Source organism: Sorex fumeus, unplaced genomic scaffold, assembly GCF_029834395.1.
Source record: "Sorex fumeus unplaced genomic scaffold, SorFum_2.1 ptg000006l, whole genome shotgun sequence".
NCBI lineage: Eukaryota > Metazoa > Chordata > Mammalia > Eulipotyphla > Soricidae > Sorex > Sorex fumeus.
In genome coordinates, this window is record NW_026606063.1 from 49,488,096 (window position 1) to 49,508,888 (window position 20,793).

General features: G+C 42.2%; 1 protein-coding gene across 3 annotated transcripts in view; it reads left to right on the forward strand.

The window, feature by feature from the left end:
- The window catches only part of USP34 (ubiquitin specific peptidase 34), a 258,244-nt gene that overhangs the window by 11,847 nt on the left and 225,604 nt on the right, over positions 1 to 20,793 (forward strand). For all 3 annotated transcript variants that reach the window (XM_056126930.1, XM_056126939.1, XM_056126955.1), the window contains exon 2: positions 20,361 to 20,448. In XM_056126930.1, coding sequence (XP_055982905.1) covers positions 20,361 to 20,448 — 88 coding nt within the window. The remainder of the gene's footprint in view (positions 1 to 20,360; positions 20,449 to 20,793) is intronic.

Consider the following 20,793-nt stretch of genomic DNA (forward strand, 5'->3'; position numbering starts at 1 on the left):
CCAGTAAAACTTCACCCCACTGTATATGTTTTATTCCTTTTCCAATTCTAATTTAGTGCTTTTTAGAAAGTAGATAATTAATATACTTTGTGTGTGGGGAGGAGGGGAGGGGACTGTGGTGGTGCAGAGAATCGAACTCAGGACTCACACTTGAAGGCGGGTTTTCTACTCAGAGCTGTGTCCCTAACCCATTAGTAAATCTTTTTTTGGGGGCACACCCATCAGTGCACAGAGGTTACTCCTGGCTCTACATTCAGGAATCACTGTTAGCTTGCTTGAGGAAACTTATGGGATGCTGGGAGCAAACCTGGGTTGCTAGGCGTTGATCCTGGGTTTGCCATGTACAATCTACTGTACTATCTCTCCAGCCCCCCCATTAGAAAGTATAGAAAGTATCCAAAATAGTTCGAGAAGAATGTGACTGCCTAAGTAAAACTGTTCTTAAACCATAGTGACCTAGGAATGAAAATATATGGATGAAATACCATGGAAGGTACACATTATGTCATTTGTACTGCTTTTATTAACATACTTGTTAACCAGTATGTATGTACTACGTATAAAATTTCTGTAACCAACTCTGTTCTGAAATACAAGGCAGAAGTTAGTATTATTTCTCGTTAGGTGGTGAGATTTGGGTATAATTTGGCTACATTATGTTCATGATTACTTGTACATATCAAGAAACTAGTTAAATTTTTGCCTTTTAATGAGATATATGTCTAAAATTCCATGGAATTGATGCCATAGCATCTGGAGAGGTAGTACAGCTTGGTATGTATCTTTGCTTTGCACGTAGCTGACCTGGGTTCAATCCCCAGCACTTCGTATGATCCTTCTAGCCTGCCAGGAGTGATTTCTGAGTACCGCCACTGGGAATGGCCAGAAACTTGATGCACTAGACTTGAATTTTTTTGTACTTTTCTTTTTTGGGGGGTGGGGTGCAGGGGATGGGGTGGGGGGCTACTTGTGCTTTTCTTAATGTGGTAGAAGCAAGGTTTTTCTTTAATTATATTTAACACTTTTTAAAAACTGTTTGGTCCAGTGTTTTATTTATTTATTTTGCCTTTTTGGGTCACATCCAGTGATGCACAGGGGTCCCTCCTGGCTCTGCATTCAGGAATTACTCCGTGGTGGTACTCGGGGGGGACCATATGGGATGCTGGGAATTGAATCCGGGTTGGCCACGTGCAAGGCAAATTGCCCTCCGCACTGTGCTATCGTTCCAGCCCTGTTTTATTTATTTTGTTTTTTTGGGCCACACATTTGGTGCTCAGGGCTTAACTTCTGTTTTGCACTCAGAAATCATTCCTGGTGCGGCTCAGGGGACTGTATGGGGTTCTGGGGATGAAGCCTGAGTTCACATGCAGTGCAAGGCAGGCACCTCTGCCTTCTTTACTCTCTCTGTAGCCTCTAGACAGTATTTCTTGTTTTTATTTTTTTTTAAACCTAGAAAACTTAGCCTATGGATAAGATAGTCTTGCATGTTCTGTTGTCTTTTAAGTTTGCCTCGCTTTCAGATTTTTGCTGTCAGGGTGTCTGAACTAAAGATCTTAGCAACTGTGAATAGTTAGTGCTTTGGCAAGTTAATGTGAAGGAGCAGAAATGTTCATTTGCACAGAGGAAAGACTATAGAAATTGGAGCAAATTTGTAGAAACAGTTTACATTGCAACTCCATAAGAGACAGAAGATAGTACCTGGACACTTCTCAAAAGTACTGACGCCAGAATTTCTTTTGGGCTCTCTTCCCTGCACATACCATTTGAGTTAATCTGTAACCTAAAAAAATTTTGGTTCTGGTATTTCTCCAATTTTGGAGATTGCTTTACACCTTTAGCTGTGAATGCTTTGTTTTAATTTGGGTAGGTTCCTGGTAGTGTTATCTCTAGTCTCCAGTAGACACAGAAAATACAAGAACCCTTGATTTTTTTTTTTAATTAGTGAAACACCATGAGGTACAGTTGTAGACTTACAAACTTTCTTGTTTGGGTTTCAGTTATACAATGATCAAGTACCCATCCCTCCACCAGTTCCCATTCTCCGCCACCAATGAACCCAGTTGCCCTCTTACCCCCCAGTTCCCCCCACCCTGCCCCACCTCTATGGCAGGGCATTCCCTTTTGTTCTCTCTTTCCTTTAGGGTTTTGTGGTTTGCAATAGAGGTATTGAGTGGCCATCGTGTTTGGTCTGTAGTTTACTTTCTGCACACGTCTTGCATCCTGAGCGAGTCTGCCAAACACCCTTTACTTGGTGTTCCCTTCTCTATCTGAGCTGCATTTTCCCCCAGCATGTGCTTCTAAGCCATGGAGCAGATCTCCTGGTACTTATCTCAAATATTCTTGGTTGTTCATCTCCCATCCTGTTACTTTATATTCCCCAGATGAGTGCAGTCTTTCTATGTCTGTCCTTCTCTTTTTGATTCATTTCACTTAGCATGATATTTTCCATGTAGAACCACTTGTTTGCAAATTTCATGACTTCATCCTTCCTAACTGCTGTATAGTATTCCATTGTGTAGATGTGCCAAAGTTTCTTTAACCAGTCATCTGTTCCTGGGCTCTCAGGTTTTTTCCCCCAAATTTTAGCTATTGTGAACAGTACAGCAATGAGCATACAAGTACAGGTGTCATTTCGACTATACTTTTTTGTCTCGCTGGGATATATTCCCAGGAGTGGTATTATTGGGTCAAATAGGAGCTCAATTTCTAATTTTTTGAGAATCGCCCATACTGTTTTCCAAAAGGGCTGAACCAGTCGGCATTCCCACCAGGAGTGAAGGAGGGTCCCTTTCTCGCCACATCCGTGCCAACACTGGTTGCTTTTGTTCTTTTGGATGCGGGCCAGTCTCTGGTGTGAGATGATAGCTCATTGTTGTTTTGATCTGCATCTTCCTGACGAATAGTGATGTAGAGCATTTTCTCATGTGCCCTTTAACCATTCAGATTTCTTCTTTGAGAAAGTTTCTGTTCATTTCATCACCCCATTTTTTGATGGGGTTGGATGTTTTCTTCTTGTGGAAGGAACCCCTGTTGTTATCTGACTTCCAAGGATATTTATTCTTTTTCAGAATGAAAATAGCTTTTTTGTTTTCTAATTAAAAAAATTTTTTTATAAGATAAAAGTAACAGGGTTGGTAATAAGGTTCAACTGTAGAGCACATGCCTTGCCATATGTGAGATCTGGGTACTGATCTTAGACACTTTAAAAAAAAGTCACTGGTTAGTGATATATTCAGTCATAGACTGCATACCTTATATGCTTGAGTCCTGAGTTTGCAAACAATAAAAAGTTCTTTTATTACAAAACAAAACCAAGTCAAAAAAACAAATTTTACAGAAAACAACATCAGGAGAATCTGAAATTTTGCCTTCTAAATAAGTAAGTGTTCATGTTTTTGTAAACTATCCCTATTTCTTATCTTGTGGGGGTGGATTGGGCCTAATCTAATGGTAACTCAGGAACTATTCCTGGCTCTGTGTTTGGGGATTGCTGCCAGCGGTGCTTAAGTAACCTTGCAGTGCCAGGAATCAAACCAGCGTCAGTCTCCCATTCAGGGCAAGTGCATTTGCCCCTGTTCTCTTTCTCTGACCCCAGTAAACATTCTCAAGTCATTCTTTGCTCAGACATATTATAAGCAAATTACATGTTGCTCATCATTTTTATTGAGACATAGCTCCTTTTCATGTCAGTATGCACTTGCATTTTATTTTTCAATTGCTTTAATGTAGTATTCTGTTACTGGTTACACTAGAACTTAACCAGTTCTTTACTGAAAGATAGTTTGTTTGTAATGTGTTTAAATTGTCTTAACAAATGTCTTAACAATGGGGCTGGAGAGATAGTACAGCAGGTAGGGTGTGTGTCTTGCATGTGGCAGACCCAGGTTTGATGCCTGGCACCATATATGTTCTCCCAAAATACCAGGAGCAATCCCTGAGACTAGAGCCAGGAGTAAGCCCTGCCTGAGCACAGCTGGCTCTGGAACTCAAGACCAAAAAAGAAGAAAAACTGGAGTATCACCTTGAATTTTTTTTTTTTTTGGCCCTACCCAGCAGTTCTTCCAGCTCTAAATTCAGGGATTGCTGCTGGCAGTACTTGGGAAATCATATGGGATGCTGGGGATTGAACCCAGGTAGGATTGAACCCTCACCTTGAATTGAGATTGCTAAATAGCTCGTATAGCTCAAATATCTGGAGGAAAAGTTGATAAAACTTAAAAATTGTACTCTTTTTAAAAAGTAGGGGCCATGCTAGCAGTACTATGAACCCCAGGCCCTACCTAACATCTAGCTGGACTGTGCTTAGGGACACTATGCCACACCTGCAGTGCTCTGGGAGTGACCCCAGGACCTCACCCAGCAAGCATTTCTACCGCTTGAACTATCGGATTTTCCTCCCAAAACTTTATCCTTTTAACAGAGCAGCATTGTGGCTGTTGCTTGCCCGCCCTCCCTTCCTTCCTTCCTTCCTTCCTTCCTTCCTTCCTTCCTTCCTTCCTTCCTTCCCTCCCTCCCTCCCTCCCTCCCTCCCCTCCTTCCCCTCCTTCCCCTCCTTCCCTCTTTCCCTCCCTCCCTCTCTCCCTCCCTTCCTCTCTCCCTCCCTCCTTCTCCCTTCTTCCTTTCTTCCTCCCTCCCTCCCTCCCTCCCTCCCTCCCTCCCTCCCTCCCTCCCTCCCTCCCTCAGATAGAATGGGGTTAGCTGATGTAGCTTAACCTTTGTGCTCTTTCTTCAGTCCTAAAATATTGGGTTGAGTATGTTAGAATTAGTTCCAGGGGCCTGAGTGATAGTACAGCAAATAGGGTGCTTGCCTTGAAATGGGCTGACCTGAGTTTTATCTCTGGCATCTCATATGGTGCCCTGAGCATCACCAGGAGTGATCCCTGAGTGGAGCAAGGAGTAAATTTTGAGCACAGCTGAATGCAGCTGCAAAACAAAACAAAATTAGTGGGGATTAAAATTAGTTTAGATGTGACTCTGTGTTAGAGAGGCATGAAGTCAAAAATCCATCCTGGCACTGCCTTCAGATTGATTGTAATGATAGTACTGATAATAAGGATGATCTCTAGTGTATAGTGTCCAAATGTGTGTGAGTACTGCAACCCTGCACAGAACACCCTTAAGGTAAGGAGGAAAATTTAATTTGGAATCATTGGCTTTTGAGATGTAGTTCCTGCCTTTAATCAATTTTTGGAACACCAATTATATAAATTTTATGCTTTCTTCCCTCTTTAAAAAATGATCTTCCTTTTTTGCTTTTTTTTGCATATTCTGTCCTTTTGTTTTTTTCATCTATACACTTCCAAAAACATTTAATTTTGACCTTTCCATAATCACTTAAGTTGTATACATTAGTCAGTTTGTTTTAATCCCTATTACGTATATTTTATTTTATTTCTAAAGTTTTTGAGTTTTCCTTTTTATTGTGATGCTTGGCATTGAATCTACATGCTCCAAAGGCATGAACATACATGGGCGGGAGGGGGGGCGCTGTGTTATAATACTGAATATCCTCTGTCTCTTGTTTAATTTTTTGGGTTCATAGCTAATGATACTCAGGATTTACTCCTGGCTCTGTGTTCAGGAATGGTCTGCTCCTGGTGGGGTTCAGGGACTGAAGCAAGACTGACATGATATATCATCCTATCTATGAGCGTCCTACCCAGTGCCTTGCCCTGGCCAGATTTTCTTTTTTCCGGGAAAGTTAACATTATTAGAACAGTATGGTCTTAATATTTAATTTCATGATAAGCTAAAAATTTTTATTTGATTTATCAGTCTTTTAAAAAATTAATTTTCGTAGAGTTGTTCACAGTAATTGATTACATTCGATATTTCAACACCAATCCCAACCATTACACCTTCCTACCACTATTAATTCAAATTTTCCCACCACCACCCAAGCTTGCCCCAAAGGCAAATGCTAAATAATTTATTTTGTATTGCTTGTTATGAATAATTGACTAAAAATGATCCAAAAAGTTTTCCTTAGAGGAAAGTGTGAAAATTGTTTTTATCTCATCTTAGAGCCATTTAGCCCCTGCATTCATGAATAGCCTCTGAGATCATGAACATGTTGTTTGAGTTTTGAGCCTTGTGTGCTAATAGTATATGTACATTTTTTTTTTTATGAAGATTGGTTGTCTTCTGCCTTATATCCTATCAAATGTGGTGTGCTACTCTTGGTATCAGATCATATCAGTGGCATAACGTATTAGCGGCCACGCGCTCTTGGGATTCTAAGCTTTTACATAGGGTGCTAGAACTGGAATTACATTTTTTAAATGGATGGAATCCTCAAATGATTTTGGGGTCCAGAGACATCTTTGCAGCATGTTGCTCTTTTTTGAGATTCATCTGTGAGTTCTGGATTATTGCCTTTAATGCACTTAAATGGCACCCAGAGGCAGTTCATGGGTGTGACTGCCAAGGAAGCAGGAAATACAGGGAAATGGGACAATGGGCCTGCAGATTTCAGTCACAAGTCCTGCATACCTGAACTTTTCAGTGGATTCTCATCTCATGGAAGGCGGGGGGGGGGGGGCGGGGGGGGGGGGGAGGGCGCTATTGGTGAGCCTGTGAAGGTTGTCTGTGAACATGGTGGCAATTGGAGTTTGGAGGTTTGCAACTGTCTGGGGTTCTTTTGGGGCAGGTGGGAGACATCATACCTCCCCTTTCCTCCCCACCACCAGGTGTTTTTTTTGTTTTATTTTCTTTTTTTGGGTCGCACCCTGTGATGCACAGGGATTACTCCTGGCTCATGCACAGGGGTTACTCCTGGCTCATGCACTCTGGAATTACTCGTGGTGGCGCTCAGGGGACCATATGGGATGCCGGGAATCGAACCCGGGTCTGCCAGATGCATGACAAACGCCCTACCTGTTGTGCGATAGTGATAGCTCCAGCCCCCCAGGTTGGTTTTATTCTTAAAATTTTCTTTTACTTTGGGTGACTGCTCAGGGTCTGATCGCTATGGTGTTCAGAGGACCATATGTAGTACTGGGATATTTTTTTCCCCTTTTTGGTCACATCTGGCAAAATGCTTAGGGGTTACTTCTGATTCTGCACTCAGGATTTACTCCAGTTACTCCTGATGGTGCTCGGGGGTCTTATGAGATGCTGGGGATCGAATTTGGTCTGCTGTGTGCAAGGCAGATACCTAACCAGCTGCACTATCGCTCCAGCTGGTAGTGCTGGAATTTGATCCGAGTGAGCAGCTTCATTTGTACTAGTTTTGATTGATATGTAAGATTGCACAAGTTTAAAGCAGTTTCTTAATCTCTTTCTCAGTGGGCCCCTTTCCTCCCTTGTTTCCTTTTTGTAGTTCCCCAGACCTACCAGTTGGCTCACTAGTCTAGTGCAGTTGTGCCTCATTTGTTTAATTTCTACTTCTGAGTCTCATGGATTATCTTCTATTTGACCCCTCTCTCCCCCAGTTGAGAAACACTGTTTAAAGTACACAATATAATGATTTTTTAAAAAATTGGGTGGCTACCCGGGTGTTGCTCAGGGCTTACTACTGGCTCGTATCTTAGGGATCACTTTTTTTTTTTTGCTTTTTGGGTCACACCTGATGATGCTCAGGGGTTATTCCTGGCTCTGCACTCAGAAATCACTCCTGGCAGTGCTCAGGGGACCATATGGGATGCTGGGAATTGAACCCGGGTTGGCCGCGTACAAGGCAAATGCCCTACCCGCTGCCACTGTGCTATTGCTCCAACCCCCCAGTCTTAGGGATCACTCTTGGCATACCTAGGGGACCATATGGGATTGCCATATGGGGTGCCCATATGGGCTGCCAGGGGTGTGTGCTGTCTCTCCACCTACCTACAATGCAGTGATTTGATCCTGTATATGTATTTTTGACATAATTACAATAGTTAAGACACCAATCACCTCACATAATTCAGTTTTATTTGTGTGTGCGCCAGAGTGCTTAAGATTACTTTTAGCAAATTTTAATTATGTAGTACAAAATTGTTTGCTACAGCAACAGTGGGTAAAATGCTTGCCTTGCATGTGTCCATCCTTGGTTTGTCCCTGGCACCTCATATGGTCTCTAGTACCCCATCAGGAGTGATCCTGAGCACAGAGACAGGAATGAACTCAGCGGTCAGTTGAGTGGGTGACACCCTGTTGTTTGTCCATTGCCTCGAGCAGCCCCCTGTAAAGTCTCCTTTGTCCCAGCCCTGAGATTTGATTTTTTTTTTTTTTTTGCTTTTTGGGTCACACCCGGCGATGCTCAGGGGTTACTCCTGGCTCTGCACTCAGGAATGACTCTTGGTGGTGCCCGGGGGACCATATGGGATGCTGGGAATCGAGCCTGGGTCGGCTGTGTGCAAGGCAAATGCCCTACCCGTTGTGCTATCACTCCAGCCCCAGCCCTGAGATTTTAAAAAGTGCCATATTCAAGGCTCTTTCAGGGTTAGGAGAATGAGACCCATCGTTGTTAGTGGTATTTGGCATATTGGGTACGCCATGGGGAGTTTGCCAGACTCTGCCGTGTGGGCAGGTTACATTCGGTAGCCTGCCAGGTTGTCCAGAGTAAGAATAAGATGATGTCGCACAGCCGCAAATGCGTGCTTCCAGGAGCTGAGTTTTCTAGTCTCTGGGTCTTGGCCGTTGATGGAATTACACGGCGCTGGGGGTCCGTTGGTGGGTGTGACCTCTGCCTACTGGAAGATGGAGGATCTGGGTGGAGGATGCTCAGCCCTGATCCGAGCAGGCTTGGAGATCTCAGCCCCGGGACCCGCATGCCTTTGTTCCTCTGCCGGTACCTTCATGCATATGGAGCGTGATCTCAGCATGGTTGTGTCTGATTCTGGAGGTCTTCAGCTGCCGGAGCTGAGCTCCGGGCAGGGAGGGAAACTCAACCCCCCCTCCTAAGAAAAAGAAACCAAAAAACCTCACTGAATTGTTGAGTACTGCTGCCATGCTGTTGTACACATTAACATCCAAGAATGTAGAACTAGAAACTTGTGCCCTTTGACATTTCCATTTCCCCCATCTCCTTGCCAGTAGCAGATAACCTTAAAACAACACAGACACACACACACACACACACACCCCTGTTTTGAGGTAAGCTGTTTAAGATTTCACTTGTGAATGAAATCATTGCCTCTAGCAGCCACTTTTTTTTTTAAAAAAAAACACTATTTCTCTAAGGTTACCTTATTAAGATTTCAGTTGGGTGAGATTAGGCAGTGTTTGTCTTTCTTTCTTTTATCACTTCATAATAATGTTAGGTCAATGGGGGCTGTGCTAAATGGCAGGAATACTTTTTTTGGGGGTGGGGGTTGAAATTCCTGTTGGTCCTCTGAGTCTGCAACAAACAGTATCAGGGGATCATGTGAATATCAGGAATTAAAACTAGACCTCCTGAATGCAAAACATGCACTCAGCCTGTTTGGTTGGAGCTGTCGCTATGGCTCCCTGGTTGGCTATTGTCCTGAGATTGGTTGTATTTTTTTTAAATTTTGAATATTTGGTATTGTATTCCTTATGTACATTGATAGTATCCCTTTGTAATACACATACTAAGCAAATTGTTTCTTTTGCTGTGCAGAAACAGTTTTAATAGTTCTACTTGTTTAATGTTTTATTTGCTAATCCTTTTGGTGTTACATTAAAAAAAATTGTTGCCCTAGACAGAAGTTATGGAAGAGGGAGAGTATGAAAGAATTGTATGAGAGGATTCTGGGAATAAAGGTGGAGGGATACCATGTTATAATGGTAGTGTGGTAACATATCTCAGAAACTACATTTACACTTAAAAAAACCATTGTTAAATCAGTAAAAAGAACAACAAAGTTTCCTAGACTATCATTGTTAAGACCAGTCTTTATAATCTTTTTCTCAGTTCATTTTTACTTATTTTAAGGTAGTGGTTCAGTTTTATTATTTTGTGTGTAAATATCCAGTTTTCTCAACTCCATGTATTAAAAAAATACCATGTGTATTCTTGAATTCTTTATCAAATACTAGTTAGGTATATATGAATTGGTTAATTTTTGTTTTCTTCATTCTGTTTCATTTGTCTTTCATTTCATTATGTTGATATCATACTTGAAAATTACTGGCATTATAATATAGGTCAAAGTCAGAAGTGTGATACCTTTATCACACTTAAAAATTTTTGTTTTGTTTTGTTGGCGCTTTGGGTCACACCCAGCAATGCTCACTGGTTACTCCTGACTCAGCACTCAGGAATCACTCCTGGCGGTGCTCAGGGGACTATATGGGATGCCGGGGATTGAACCCATGTCAGCCGTGCAGGATGAATGCCCTCCCAGCTGTATTATCGCCCCAGCCCCCGGATACCTGTAGAATTCTTAAGGTGCTTTGGCTATCTTTTGTGTTTTGCATGTAAATATTAGGATTGCTTTATTTTCATGAAGAATTCATTGAAATTTTGATAGGACTATAATCCATGGATTACTTTAGGTAGTATGAGAATTTTAATAATACTAATTTTGTTCCATGAACGTAGGGTATCTTAATTTTTGTGTCTATCACTAGAAAGAAAAGAATGGGTTTTAGTTTTTTGTCTTCCCAAAGGAATGATTTTAATCTGGATGCTAATTTACAAAAAGCTGTTGTTTGTTTATTGTCGCAAGTGGACAGAAACTCTGAAGATTCAGGGTACAGAGAAAGCGAAGAAAGGAGAGAGAATAGGCAGCCTCAAGAAGTTTTCAGGTCCTTTTATCCTTTCTTTTTGGAACTGTGATTTTGGATTATCCTCCAATCTGATGTATTTCACGTTCGGTGATTTCCCTTCTTTCTTAAGTCTTTGCAGAGAAATTTGTTAAGTGTGCATTTGGGCTTGCTTTCTGCTCATAACAAGGCTGTGTGCTTGTGCAGAGACCCTAGTTTAAGGGTATCAGCCTAGCACCCTTAGTGTAAGTTCATAGTTAACAACTTCATATTTCACAGCATCCTGTACTTTTGTGGCTATTACTAGATTACTGAGCAACGTATTTCTGACTGTATGACCAAGATATTTTGATAAGGGGGCTGGAGTGATGAATAGTACATCAGCAGGTAGGTCGTTTTCCTTGCATGTAGGCTGACCGTATTGAATCCCTGACACCCCATATGGTCCCCCAAACCCTGCCAGGAGCAATCCTGAGTGCAGAGCCAGAAGTAAGCTGTAAGCACTGCTGGGTGTGGTCCAAAACCAAAATAAGAGTTTTGATTAGTCTTATTGATTAGATGGTGGATGGGACCAGAGTGGTAGTACAGCTGGTAAGGCATTTGTCTTGCATGAACAGGTTCGATCTCTGACATGCTTTATGGTTTCCTGAGCACTGAAGTAAGTCAAGAGTAAGTCCTGAGCAATGCAGTGTGTGTCCAGAAAACAAAAACAACAAAAAAAGAAGACCCCAGTGGTATTTTTCTGTATTGTACTCTTATACTCTCACCTTTCCCTCTCCCCTTCCTCTGTACTCCTAACTGCCTGTGCCTTAAAATATTTTCCTTGGTGTCTTCCATTTATTCTGAAGTTTTTTTTTTTTGATGCTATTGGGATTTTTTTTTCTTTTCTATTTTTTTTTTTTTTTGCCTTTTTTTGGTCACACCCGGTGATGCACAGGGGCTACTCCTGGCTCTGCACTCAGGAATCACCCCTGGTGGTGCTCAGGGGACCATATGGGATGCTGGTAATTGAACCCGGGTTGGCCGCGTGCAAGGCAAACGCCCTACCCGCTGTGCTATTGCTCCAGCCCTCTTTTCTGTTTTTAAAATTTTTTTTTTTTTTTTATTGAATCACCATGAGAACAGTTACAAAAGCTTTCAGGTTTAAGTCTCGGTCGTACAATGATCAAACACCAATCCCTTCACCAGTGCACATGTTCCACCACCAAGAGCCCCAGTACTCCTCTCCCCCCTGCCTGTGTCGTAGATGGTTTTTACTTTAGTCTCTCTTTACTTTGATTACATTCAAATTTTCGACAAAAGACCCAGTATTATTATTTGGAATTTTCTCCCAACTATCACACCTGCAGAAAAGGCATCATTAGTTTGTTTTCATTAGTTTGTGCTGACAATGAAGAGCATATGATGTCTTTGTGTGTGTGTGTGTGTGTGTGTGTGTGTGTGTGTGTGTGTGTGTGTTTTAATAATTGTCCAGAGGCATTTCTGCCAGAAGCGGCTGGGTACCCAGATTGATTTGTGTTCCTCTGGAATCATGGCCTTTCAGGAGTGGAGAAGGCCTTCGTGGGTGGCGAATCAGGGTCTGGTCTGGCGGGGGGGGGGGGGGGCGGGGGGGGGGGCGGGGGGGTCCTTTTCTAAAGGACACAGGTCCGATCTCTGATATCCCATATGGTCCAAGGAGTAATTCCTGAGTTCAGAGGCAGGAGTAAACCCTGAGCATCACTAGGGTTGGCTCCCCAGCTTCCTACTTCCCCCCCAAAAGACAAAAGAAAAACCACCTGCAAAAGAACCCCCCCCCAAAAAAAAGATATATTAGCATATAGAAAAATAACTTTTTTTGATGGTTCAAACCCAGAGCCTCACACACAGGGCAGATGCTCTGTTGCTGAGCCACATTTCCAATATGATTTTTTATATTGAATTAAATAGTTGTAAATAGTTTTTAGATTTTGCAAAACATAATTTTCTGATCTAGATAGGGTAGGGTGTTTGCTTTACATGCAGCAGGTCCGAATTCGATTCCCAGCATCCCTTTTGAGGGCTGGAGCAATAGCACAGCGGGTAGGGCATTTGCCTTACAAGCGGCCAACATGGCCGACCCGAGTTCGATTCCTCCGCCCCTCTCGGAGAGCCCGGCAAGCTACCGAGAGTATTCGATATGCCAGACACAGTAACAACAAAGTCTCCAATGGAGACGTTACTGGGCCCGCTCGAGCAAATCGACGATCAACGGGAGGGCCTTTACCTTTACCTTTCCTGGCCTGATATATATATATGCATATATATATACACACATATATAAACACACACATATACATATTTTACATATTCTCTCAGCCCCCCCCCCCCCCCCCCCCCCCTTTCTGTCCCTCCTCTCTGGCAGTGCTTAAGGATCACTCCTACTGATGCTCAGGGAACTAGATGTGGTTCTGGGGATTGAACTTCAAGGCAGATACCCTATTACTGGATTTAACTTTCTGGCGCATGTTGTTTCTATTTTCTTTCTGCAGTGTCTTGTATTTTTGTTTCTTTTACACATCTTTGTTTCCTTGCCTAAATTTGTTTTTAAGTACTTTATTTTATATGCTGTTGCAATTAAACTATTTTCCTTTTTTTTTTTTTGCTTTTTGCGTCACACCCGGCAATGCACAGGGGTTACTCCTGGCTTTGCACTCAGGAATTACTCCTGGCGGTGCTCAGGGGACCATATAGGGTGCTGGAAATTGAACCTGGGTTAGCCACATGCAAGGCAAACGCCCTTCCCGCTGTGCTATCGCTCCAGCCCTATTTTCCTTTTTTACATTACTTTTTCACATTATTCTTTATGTTTAGAAATGGAACGATTTTTGTGTCTGGAAGATGCTGTGCAATAATCTGGGAAAAAAGAAATGGAATTGTGTGTGTGTGTGTGTGTGTGTGTGTGTGTGTGTTTTGATTTTTGTGACCTTCTACATTGCTGAATTCATTTGTTCCAGCTGTTTTTTTCTTTTTTGTTTTTTTGACCCACATCCAGCAGTGCTCAGGGCTTACCCATGGCTCTGTTCTCAGAGATCACTCCCGCCAGTTCTTGCGGGACCATATGGGTGCTGAGGATTGAACCTGGGTCTGTCACTTGCAAGGCAAATATCCTGCCCACTGTACTATTGCTCTGGCTCTTGTAACAGTTTGTTTTTGGTGGAATCTGCTTTCTAGATACAGAAACTTACCAGTTTTGGGCAGAAATATATGTACTACTTTTCTTTTAACTTCTCTAGCTTGATCTCCTATGCTGACTTGAATAGAAGTTACAAAACCTATTATTATATCATATTACTGATCCTCAGAAACTTTCAGTCTTTCATCAAGTATTTATTGACTGTTTGCAGAGTTCTACTTTGTCATGCCCTGACAGGATATTCTTTACTTTTTTTTTTTTGTTGTTAACATGAAAACAATGGAATGAGTTGGGAAGCTATGTTGGTATGCAGGCGATGGCTGCCTTTTTCAGAATGTGCATTGGTATTGGTGTGCCACTGGTATTGTTTTTGATGGTTTGGGTGCTTCCCAAGCAGTGCTCATAGACCCTGTGGACCACTTCCATAGTTTTATTCACACTTGGCTAACTGGGCTGGATAGTTTTATACTAGGGTCTGAGGATGTGATGATATCCAAGTTCTGCCTTGGAGACCAGGAGGGCCACTTTGCTATATGGGGCCCTCTCGGAGTACACTGGTGACTTGAGAGTCTATGTAATGACAGCGCTTGAACCTAGGTTGCACACATGCAAGGCATGTACCTTAATCCCTGTACCATCTCCCTGCTCCATATTTGTATTGATTTTTTCTTCTTTATTTTTGCATCACGCCCTGCAGTGCTCAGGGCTTATTTTTGAGTTCTCATTTAGGAATAACTTCTGGGGGTGCTTGGGATGATCTGGGGTTCTGTGAGCAAAGCAAACAGCATACCCACCGTATTCTCTGTGCCCATACTTTTATTTAGTTTTAAATATAGTACTACATGCCTAGGGTGCCATGAGGTTCATTCACAGTGATGTTTAAAGGCATCTAAGTGGTGCTGGGGGAAGTAGAGGGCACAAGGAGTTGGGTAATTAATTTATGGTATTGCATATATTTTACTACTATAGCTGTTTTCCCTGGCTCCTGTGTATTCTCTTTAAACATAAATGGAGAATACTTTAATCTCTTTCAGGTTTTTTGTTTGTTTTGTTTTGGGGCCACGCCCAGCAATGCTCAGGGCTTATTCCTGGCTCTGCACTCAGGAATTAATTCTGAGTACCATATGGGGTGGTGGAGATAAGGCAGCCATGTGCAAGGCAGGTGCCCTACTTACTGTAATACTGCTTTGACCCCTCTTTTTATCTTTTGATGTCTGAATTCTTAACATTCCAGTCTCCTTTAATGATCACAACCCGAATCATTCTTTCCTGACTCCTCATTGTATTGTGAGTTGCGCATATTATTTGGAGTACAATGACCTACTTGAATTTTTTGGCATTTTCACTGTGCTTTCTCTCTCTCTCTCTCTCTCTCTCTCTCTCTCTCTCTCTCTCTCTCTCTCTCTGTTTTTGGTTTTGGGACCACACCCAAGGGTGCTCAGGGCCTTTTCCTGACTCTGCACTTAGGGAGCACTCCCGGTGGGCTTCTGGACCTGAGATGGTGGGGGTCAAACCTGGGTTGGGAGTGTACCAGACAAGCACCTTACCTGCTGTACTATCTCTCAGACCCCTCAGTAACTTTGTTTGTTTTAGACCACAAATGGCTGTGGTCAGGGTTTACTCCTGACTCTGTGCTCAGGGATCACTTCTGGTATGACTTGAGGGACCATATGAGGTGATGATATTGAATCCAAATCAGCTGTGTGCAAGGCAAACATCCTTTCCACTGTACTATTTTCTTTGGCCTTGCACAATATGTATTTTCATTCATTTACCACCTTTTGTTCTTCCTCTTCTCTGGTAGACTAAGTTTCATGAGGTGGAGACTGACACTGTTTAATTAATCATGATATATCTAGTTCTTAGCATGTAGAATGCTCAGCAAGATTTATTTATTTATTTTTGTTTTGGGGCCACAACTGGTGGTGGGCAGGCTTACTCCTAGTTCTGTGCTTAGAATTTACTCCTGGTGGTGCTCAGGGGACCATGTGTAGTACCAGGGATTGAACCTGGGCAAGTGCCCTACCCTCTATAATATTGCTCTGGCCCTCAGAAAGTATTATTGCATATGTCATAACTACTGGGTACTGTGAAGAATTTTTGATTTGGGGGGAGGTAGTCACCATCTGGCGATACTCAGGGCTTATCCTTGGCTCTGTACTCAGGGATCATTCTTGGCAGGATCAGGGGAACATATGGTTTGTGGGGGATCAAACTTTGGTTGGGTGCATGCAGAGTAAACCCTCTACTATCACTCTGGACATGATACGGTCAAGATTTAAATGTAATACTATTTTCATTGGAACTGGAGATTTTTGTCTGTAATGCTGAGTTTATATGAGATGAGGGTTTGGGGCGGAGGGGACCAGTAGTCATTGGGACACTGGTTGAGAGAAGTGGGCTCTCTGGTGATGCTTGTGGTGTTGAAATGATGTATGTATTGAAAGTTAATAATATTGTTGTAAATCCTATCACTGTCACTGTCCTCCCGTTGTTCATCGATTTGCTCGAGCGGGCTCAGTAACGTCTCCATTGGAGACTTTGTTGTTACTGTGTCTGGCATATCGAATACATCACGGGAGCTTGCCAGGCTCTGCCGTGCGGGCAAGATACTCTCGGTAGCTTGCCGGGCTCTCCGAGAGGGGTGACTCGGGTCGGCCATGTTGGCTGCGTGCAAGGCAAACGCCCTACCGCTGTGCTATCGCTCTAGCCCTGTAAATCCGAATGTCATCAATATAATGTTTCTAAAAAAAAGTACTACTTTATATCTTGTCATGTGCCTGGAGTAGGCAAACAATCATGTGATCTAGTCAGCTGTTATTTGGGCGGGGGGAAGTGGGGGTGATACACCTGGTAACCTCAAGGCTTACTCCTGGCTCTGCACTCAGGACCGTATGGGAGGGACTGTATGGGAGGATGGGGATTGAACCCCAGTTGGCTGCTTGCAAGGCAAGTGACTTGCACACTCTTCTATATCTCTGGCCCCATCATCTGCCTTTTTTTTTTTTTTTTTAAATATTACTTAGGGCTGGAACAATAGCATAGCGGTTAGGGCATTTGCCTTGCATGCGGCTGACCCAGGTTCAATTCCTCCGCCTCTCTTGGAGAGCCTGGCAAGCTACCGCGAGTATCTTGCCCGCATGGCAAAGCCTAGCAAGCTACCCGTGACATATTCGATACGCCTAAAACAGTAACAACAAGTCTCACAATTTGTTGTGAATTATGAGATGTTACTGGTGCCTGCTGGAGCAAATTGATGAACAATGGGAAGACAATGCTATACAGTGCTAATATTACATAGTTATACAAAGGTAGGACAGTGCTACAGTTCTACAGTGCTGTGCTTAATATACTGCAGATTTACAGGCTGTTTTAAAGATATAACAGAAGAACTGCCTCGTTGTAACAGAAACTATATAGACTCTAAAGCTTAAAATACTTGCTTTCAGCCTTTGTAGAAAAGTTTGCCAGTCCTTGCTTTTTGTATAGCAGATTTCATTGAGCCAAACAGATTTTATTTAGACCATTAGCGAAACTGTATCTATACAATTTCTCTTCTGGTCTATAATTTTATTGTAGCACTGTAGCACTGTCCTCCCGTTGTTCATCTATTTGCTGGAGGGGGCACCAGTAAGATCTCCATTGTGAGACTTGTTGTTACTGTTTTTGGCATATTGAATATGCCTTGGGAAGCTTGCCAGGCTCTGCCGATAATCTTATTAATTAAAATAAATTTTTTTTTTAATCTTTTGGGCTACAGTTGGCAGTGCTCAGGTCTGACTCCTGGCTTGTGCTCAGGGATGACTACTGGCAGACCTAGCATATACAGGATGCCAGGGATTGAACCTGGGTTGAGTGTTTGCATGGCAAGCGTCCTACCTGCTATACTATTGCTCCAGCCCATCTGATCTATAATTTTAGGTTCTTCTCATGGTAGTATCTACTGTTTATGAAATGTTAGGTATGGAACAGTCAGGCATTTGAAGAGGGCATTTAACACATGTGTTAGAAGTTTCAGGACTAAGGAGGGAAACTCGAGGAAACCCAGAAATATCAATATTGGTAATTTAGGATGCAGTCACTTTCTAGTAAGACTGGGGAAATAATTGAAAGGGTATTGTCAGAAAATAAATACTTTGGAGAAAGTTAGAATTTCAGCAAAGAGGAGATGCTACCTAGCTACTGATTTTATATATATATATATATATATATTTGTATATATATATGATTACATTTTCCAATGGGTACAAATCACTGTAGATACCCCTGAGGTCAGTATCTGGAGATAATCTGCTTATATTTTCCACAGTGTGTTTCATAAATTCTTGTCTAATCTTTACATATTTAATTCACTTTGAATTAATTTTAATGTACTTGTGAAATATATATCAGGTTCCATTTTTTGTAAGTGACTATCCAGCCTCCCCAACATTTATTAAATAGATTTTCCTTTTTTTCCAGGCCATGAATCTAGTACCTTTGTCATAGATTACCTGCCCATAAATATGAGTTTTTATTTTCTAGGCTCTCATGGTCTGAAAGTCTGAATTTATTCCTGTACCGCATAGTTTTTTTTATTATTATTTTTATTAGTGAGACACCATGAATCTACCACATAGTTTTGATTACTTTAGCTTGTAGTACAATTTAAAATAGGGAAATACAACACTTCCAACATTGCTTTTTATTCTCAGATTAGCCTTGGATGGGCTGGAGCGATAGCACAGCAGGTAGGGCATTTGCCTTGCACACAGCCAACATGACCGACCCGAGTTCGATTCCTCCGCCCCTCTCAGAGAGCCCGGCAAGCTACTGAGAGTATCTTTCCCGCATGGCAAAGCCTGGCAAGCTACCTATATACCAAACACAGTAACAATAGATCTCACAATGGAGATATTACTGGGCCTGCTCGAGCAAATCGATGAACAATGGGAGGACAGTGCTATATATATATATATATATATATATATATATATATGTAAAATGGGAAGTGATTCTTGGAAGCTGGAGGCTGAAAATCAGTGCTTTTGTGGAGTGAGGCGCTCTCAGAACTGTAGCACTGTTGCATTGTCCTCTCTTTGTTCATCGATTTGCTTCAGCGGGCACTAGTAACGTCTCCATTGTGAGACTTGTTACTGTTTTTGGCATATCAAATGTGCCAGGGGGAGCTTGCCAGGCTCTGCTGTGTGGATGGGATACTCTCGATAGCTTGACGGGCTCTCTGAGAGGGGCGAGGAATTGAACCCAGGTCAGCCGTGTGCAAGGCAAAAACCCTACCTGCTGTGCTAGTGCTCCTGAGCGCAGAAACAGGAGTAATACCTGGGTGTGACCTAAAAAGAAAAAGAAACCAAAAGATACCAAAACAAACAGCCCTAAAACCCAACAACTTTAAGCTAAACTGATCACAACTTCAGCATCACAGATATTAGAAGAAAGGAAGGTAGAGTTGGAGTTGAGGTATTATTGGATTAGTTGCCATCGTTAATTAATTGCCAGATTAGTTGAGGTAATACCAGATTAATTGCCTTCTCCCCAAAATTACATATATTAGAAATCTTTATTGAGGTTGGAGCAATAGTACAGCAGGTAGGTAGGCCACATGCCTTGTATGACCCAAGTTTAATCCCTTGCATCCCCTGTGATCCCATAAGCACTGCCAGAAATAGTTCTTTTTTTATTTTCATTAAAAAAAATTTTTTATTAGTGACAAACCAAGAGGTACAGTTGTAGACTTATAAATTTTTGTGCTTGGGTTTCAATTATACAACGATTAAGTACCCATCCCTCCATCAGTGCTCATTTTCCACCACCATGGATCCCGGTATCCCTCCCACTCCCCATCCCCCCATCCCACCCTGCCTCTGTGGCAAGGCATTCCCTTTTGTTCTCTCTCTCCTTTTGGGTGCTGTGGTTTGCAAAAGAGGCATTGAGTGGCAATCATGTTTGGTCAGAAATAGTTCTTGAGCATCACTGGGTGTGGCCTCTCCCCTCCATCTCCCCCCCCACCCCGCCCCATATTGCTCTTTAAGCTAAATTAACCAAGATTTATTTATTTATTCATTCATCTTTATTATTTATTTATTTTGCTTTTTTGGGTCACATCTGATGATGCACAGGGGTTACTCCTGGCTCTGCACTCAGGAGTCACTCCTGGCAGTGCTCAGGGGACCATATGGGATGCTGGGAATCGAACCCATGCTGCGTGCAAGGCAAGCGCCCTACCCACTGTGCTATCTCTCCAGCCCCAAGATTTTTTTTTTTAATTTATTTTTGGACCACACCTGGTGGTGTTCAGGGTCCACTCCTAAATCTGTGAGGGTTTGGAGTACTATATGCATTGTTAGGATTTGGACCAGTGTTGCAGCTGCATGCTGAGCAAGCAACTTAATATCTTTATTTTATTTTTTCAACTCCAGATCAAAATTTTGTTTTCTTAGACAAAAGTGAAGAAATAGTCTCAGAATATTTGCATTTTAAAATAGAGGCCTTCTAAAATGTGGCTTTACTGTTGTTTTGAAATTATTCATAATTAAAAATAACTTTTTCTATTTTATTTCAGTATCGGATATAGAAGGTGGTGATGGACTGCAACTCAGAAAGGAACATACACTCAAAATATTTGCTTATATCAATTCTTGGACACAGAGGTATGCATCTTTTAATTTTGGGGGGACTAGGGACCACATTCAGTGGTATACACAAAAAATGTAAAAGTAAAGTTACTTTAGGAGTTATTTATTTTTCTGTTTTGGTGCTGAAGATGAACAAAGTATTCTGCAGATGTAACACAAGTTTTCTAATACTGAACTACACCACTGGCCTTGGGTGTTAACATTTTATTTTGTCTTTTGGACCACACCCAGTGGTGCTCAGGTCTAAACCTTTTTCTATTTTTTTTCCCTTTTTGGATCACATCTGGCTGCACAGGGGTTACTCCTGGCTTTGCACTCAGGAATTACTAATGGCAGTTCTCGGGGGACCATACAGAATGC